Genomic DNA, 5496 nt, shown 5'->3' with positions numbered 1-5496 from the left:
CTTTTGATTTGGTAAACCGTACTTGTATCCACTTTTGAATCACTTTGGTATGCCGCTTTGGATTGTATCTGCTAAATTTCAACATGTAAATATTTGCTTGATGTTTGGCTGAGGTTTCGACGGGTCGGTTACTATTCATGGCCGACTCCGGTTTTATTTTTTTTATTTTGACATTTTGACTTGTTTACGCGCGTTTGTAAGTTCCGGATCGTTTTAGCTCGCTCTATACCGAACCGTTAGTCCTGGGGAGAGCTGGGCAGGCAGTCCGCTAACCCTCTGGTTCGCCTAAGGGGGAAGTGGGGCTGTCACACGTTGCATTACTTGTCACCGCGCTAAATTCAAGTTACAACTTTTCGGTTTGCATACACCTTTACCTATACCTTTGGAGCCGTGGGTTGACATTTCCTTGGACTTTGTGCTTGGTCTGCCTAGGAGTAAAAGGGGTCATGATAGCATTTTTATCATTGTCGATAGATTCTCTAAAATGGTTCATTTCATTCCGTGTCACAAAACGGGCGATGCCACTCACATCGCTGATCTCTTCTTTAGGAAGTTATCCGTTTGCACGGTGTGCCTAGGTCTATTGTGTCTGATAGGGATGTCAAATTTCTATCTTATTTTTGAAAGACATTATGGGGAAAGTTGGGGACTAAGTTGTTATTCTCTACATCCAGTCACCCACAAACTTATGGTCAAACTGAGGTCGTTAATTGCACATTATCCACTTTACTCAGGGCCATCATTAAAAAGAATATCAAATCTTGGGAGGAGTGCTTACCGCATGTCGAGTTTGCATATAACCATACAGTACATAGTGCTACACAGTTTTTTCCTTTTGAAATTGTTCACGATTTTAACCCTTTAACTCCCTTAGATTTGATGCCTTTGCCTATGTCTGAACTTGCTAACCTTGATGGCAAAAAGAAGGCAGAATTTGTCCAGTCTTTGCACCAGCAGGTGAGGGCTAACATTGAAACTCGCACCCAGCAGTACCTAAAACATGCCAACAACGGTCGACGTCGCGTGGTGTTTGAACCAGGCGACTGGGTCTGGTTACACTTGCGTAAGGAGCATTTTCCACTACAACGTCGCAACAAATTACTACCACGTGAAGATGGACCATTCCAAGTGGTTGTGCGCATCAATGACAACGCTTACAAGCTCGATCTCCCTGGTGAGTACAATGTGCCAGCTACCTTTAATGTTGCTGATCTGAGTCCCTATCTTGCAGATGACGAGGTCGATTTGAGGACAAATCTTTCGCAAGAGGAGGGGAATAATGAGGAGGTCGATAGAGCTATTCAAGTAGAGCAAGTGAAGGTACCATTAGGGCCTATGACAAGAGCTCGAGCAAAACGGCTGAATGATGCCATGCAAATCTTGGTTCGTGCAGCTCAAGATGCTAGTGGAGTGCCAAAGGCCATTGAGGGCCTCAACGAGTCAAGGCTTGTTATTTTAATTGCGGCACTCGAGGCGGACTAGTTCACTATGGATCGTCTGGGGGTCATGGTTCATTGTTAGTTTAGTAGTGTTAATAAAAAAAGGTTCAACTGACTTGTGGTTCAAACCTTGGTCAAGTCTAGTCATTGGGTCACTTGGTTCAACCATGTGGGCTAACCTTAATGGGTTCACTTGGCCCATTAGTCATTAGTCATTAGTCATTAGTTGTTGGTTACGTGAGTTAGTATTCAAGAGAGAGAAATCGTGTGTAACATTCAATTATTGATGATTAATAAAAATACACTTGAGAGATCTCTCAAAAGCTTCATTGAAGCAACTTTGAATATCTTAGAGTTATTCTTTGGTATTCGAATTGACTTATCAATCTAGGACCACGCTAGATTGTGGCGTCCTCTACCAATACCGAGGGTCGTTGACCACGTGATCAATGGGTTTAGGTGTTTCCACTGCATTCTTCGTGTCTTCAACGTGGATATTTCCTTCTAGATCCTAGCCATTCTGTACGGGTTTCGTCACAAGGTTGGCCCAGTTCGTATCAGTTAATGTGTGGGGTAAAATGAAAATTTCCTTTTTAGTGGGGTGTAAAAGAAACTTTTGAAAAAAAAGGACTTTAGTGCAATAAGAGAGAGAATTGGGACACTTTGCACTAGAGAGCTCTAGAAGGTGACAAGTGTTGGGACACTTGAAGCTAAAGAACTCTAGAATGTGACAAGTGTCACCATAGGAACCAAGTGAGACCTTTGACCAAGCTTTCTTATCATTTAGTCTTTCCTTTCTTGCCTTAAAAATAATAATAATAAATAAAATAACCAAAATCAAGAGGAAAGGAGAGAGAGAAAGAGAGAGAGAGAGAGAGGGCCGAGAGCTAGGAAAAAAAAAGAAAAGAAAAACTCAACTTTTTTTCTCCATTTTTGCTTCAAATCTTTCCCAACTTTGGATGATTCTTGGAATCTTGCTTGAGCTTGAAGAAAGCTTTGCTTGAGGGCAACTCTTGGAGGAAACTTGGACTTGTTACTTGATTAAAATTGTTAGGAGAGGTATTGGCTTGAAACCCTCTTTTTTCTTCAAGTTTCTAGTAGATTTGTAGGTAGAAAAATTGAATCTTTGATGGGTTGTTGATGGGTTTCTTTGAAACCTTGATTTAGGTAGATGACTTGAGAAAAATTCCTTATGTTTTCATGGCAAACTAGGTAGATGACTTGAGGTTCATTCTTGTGCTTTTATGATGAATGTTTAGCTTGATGTTGTGGCTTGTGTGTATATTTCTTGAAAAGCTTGAATCTTAGTTGGATTTTGTTGCAAATTTTGGTGGAAAATTCTGTTTTGAAAACATCTTGATGGCCGAAACTTTTGAGTGCTATTAGCCCTTATTTTCATGAAATTTTGGGAAAAATCTTGCTCCACAAACTATGTTGGACATTAAACTTTGATTGTGAGTTGGAGTTGAACCAAAATCATGAGCTTAAATGGAAAGGTTGAGTCAAGGGTTGCTGAAAATTTTGTTCTGCTGGAGACTCTAAGCAGCCTTGGAAAATCTAGTGTATCTTGGTGTTGAAAAATCCAAATTGAGTTCTGATTATTGTATTTGAAACTAGATTCAGAATACTTTATACCGTGAAAATTTCAGAATTTTTCTCAATTCCTATGAATATCTGTGATTTTTCAAAGTTGACTGAATTTTCACACCTGCTCTGTTTTTCTATTTGATGAAGCAACAACTTGAGACTAGAATTTGACTGATTTATGGACAGAATCTTACAAATATGTATTCTGGAAAATTGTAGTCCTTTGAATCTATTTTCCAACGGTATAAAGTTTATAAATTTTGGACTTAAGAAGCTTGCGATACAGTTTTTCAAACAGTGTCACAGAAAACTAGAGAAAATTCTGTTTTCTAAACTTGTTCTTGCTTCCATTTCCAACTTTAAATTGGAGTTGTTAAACCATTTTGAGCTTGATTTTATGAGTGGAATTGAGGTTTAAATGAAAAGAAATGAGTTTCTTCAAATCATTTTAGGTCGGACAATTTTCAACTTTGTATTTTGAAAGTCTTGTTCTAAGATGTCAACCATTTGGTCGCCTTACAAAGAAAAGTGTACCATTCTAATGGAATGAAGTGTGTAGCAATGCATTCAATAGTATTAAATCTTATTCCATAAAGACGTCTGTTTTGGCCGCACTTATTTATGAGAAGTCATTAATCCTTTACATTGCTACCCAAGAAAACTCTGTAGGGGTATTAACTGCACAAGAAAATAATGAGGAAAAAAATGCTCTTTATTATATAATTAGAATGGTGACCCCTAATAAATTAAATTACTCACTGGTTGAAAAGTTGTATTTAACCATTATTTTTACAATACCGAGGTTAAAACATTACTTTCAAGCACGTAGTGTGAGACTAATCTCTAAGACGAATCCCATAAAGTATGTGATGAGTAGACTAGTATTATCCGACTGTCTAGCAAGATGGTATTTTCAATTGTAACAATTTAAAATTATTTATATGCCCCAAAAAGTTGTGAAGGGTCAACTACTAGCAAATTTTGTTATTGATCATTCGATACCTGATAATGAAAAATTGAGTGATGATCTACTATATGAAAATGTATTTCATATTGAAATTCACCCACCATGAAAGATATATTTTGATGGTGCTGCTCATTGCTATAGAGTTAGGGTCAGAATTATATTTATAATGCCTGATGGAGAAATTTTACTATATTCCTTTACTATAAACCAGCATTGTTCAATTAATGTTGCTGAGTACTAATCTCTCATGCTGGGACTTGAAATAATTATTGATTTGAAATAATTAGAGTTTCAAATCTATGGTGACTCAAAATTAGTTGTTAACCAACTTCTAAGAAACTATGAAGTTAAAAACCTTGAATTGATTGCATTTCATAAATATGCAATGCAACTTATAAGGTAGTTTGGAGGTGTAACTATTAAGCATGTCCCAAGAAGTGAAAATAAACAAACTGATACATTGGCTATACTTGCCTTTTTATTTACCTTACCAAATCATGAGATACAAGTTCGTGTATATTAAAAGTGAGTAGTTTCACCATTATTTGACGATGAACACAGTGAAAAAGGTGATGTTCATGTTGTCTCAATTTATGAAATTGATAAAGAAAACTGGAGACGGCCTCTCATTGATTATTTTAAGTACCAAAAGTTACCTGAGAAGCAATGTAGAAAAGCTAACATCTGTCGTCACACACCTGGTTTTATCTTTGTATAAGGATATGCTATATGGAAAAGTATTTGAAGGTGTATTCTTATGCTACTGGGGTGAAGATGAGACATATCAAGTTATGTAGGAGACACACTCTGAAATATGTGAATCTCACCAATTTGGTCTTAAGTTACATTTTTTAATCAAAAGAATGGGTTACTATTAGCCTACTATGATCAATGATTGCATGAAATATGCTCAAAGGTGTCAAACTTACCAATTTCATGCAAATTACATTCATCAACCATCTGAGTCATTACATCGGACTATTATATCTTAGCCATTTGATACTTGGGGTCTTGATGTCATTGGACTATTGCCAAAGTCGTCTGATCAACATCTATATATATTAACTGCGACTGACTACTTTTTTAAGTAGGCTGGAATTATACCACTCAAGTAAGTAAGGAAAATAGATGTTGTGACAGCCCCACCTCACCCTAAGGCGAACCAAAGGGTTCAGCGGACCGCCTGCCCAACTCTCGCCAGGACTAACGGTTCAGTTTAGAGCGATCTAATACGTTCCGGAACAAACAAACGCGCGTAAATAAGTCAAAATCACAAAATAAAAAAAAAAGAAAATGGAGTCGACCATGAATAGTAACCGACACGTCAAAATCCAACCAAGCATCAATCAAATATATACATCTTGAAAATTAAGCATATACAATCCAAAGTGGCATACAAAAGTATTCAAAAGTTGATACATGTACGGTTTGCCAAATCAAAAAAGAAACGGACCCAAAAGTACATTTAGGGTTTCAATCAATGAGCTATACAAAAGATATGTC

At 37.1% G+C, this 5496-nt stretch overlaps 1 protein-coding gene across 1 annotated transcript; it reads left to right on the top strand.

Moving 5' to 3' along the window:
• Nucleotides 1-879: 879 nt before the first annotated feature.
• On the top strand, nt 880-1482 carry LOC140036297 (uncharacterized). The gene has a single exon (XM_072077655.1). It carries the CDS (start codon nt 880-882, stop codon nt 1480-1482), a length of 603 nt encoding a protein of 200 aa, XP_071933756.1.
• The last annotated feature ends 4014 nt before the right edge of the window (nt 1483-5496 follow it).

The sequence above is a fragment of the Coffea arabica genome, chromosome 2e (assembly GCF_036785885.1).
Source record: "Coffea arabica cultivar ET-39 chromosome 2e, Coffea Arabica ET-39 HiFi, whole genome shotgun sequence".
NCBI classification, from domain to species: domain Eukaryota; kingdom Viridiplantae; phylum Streptophyta; class Magnoliopsida; order Gentianales; family Rubiaceae; genus Coffea; species Coffea arabica.
This window is presented reverse-complemented; position numbering and strand designations above follow the sequence as displayed.

What these genes read in the sequence shown, in the direction of transcription:
- LOC140036297 (XM_072077655.1), top strand. Translation starts at nt 880, where the DNA reads ATGCCTTTGCCTATGTCTGAACTTGCTAACCTTGATGGCAAAAAGAAG.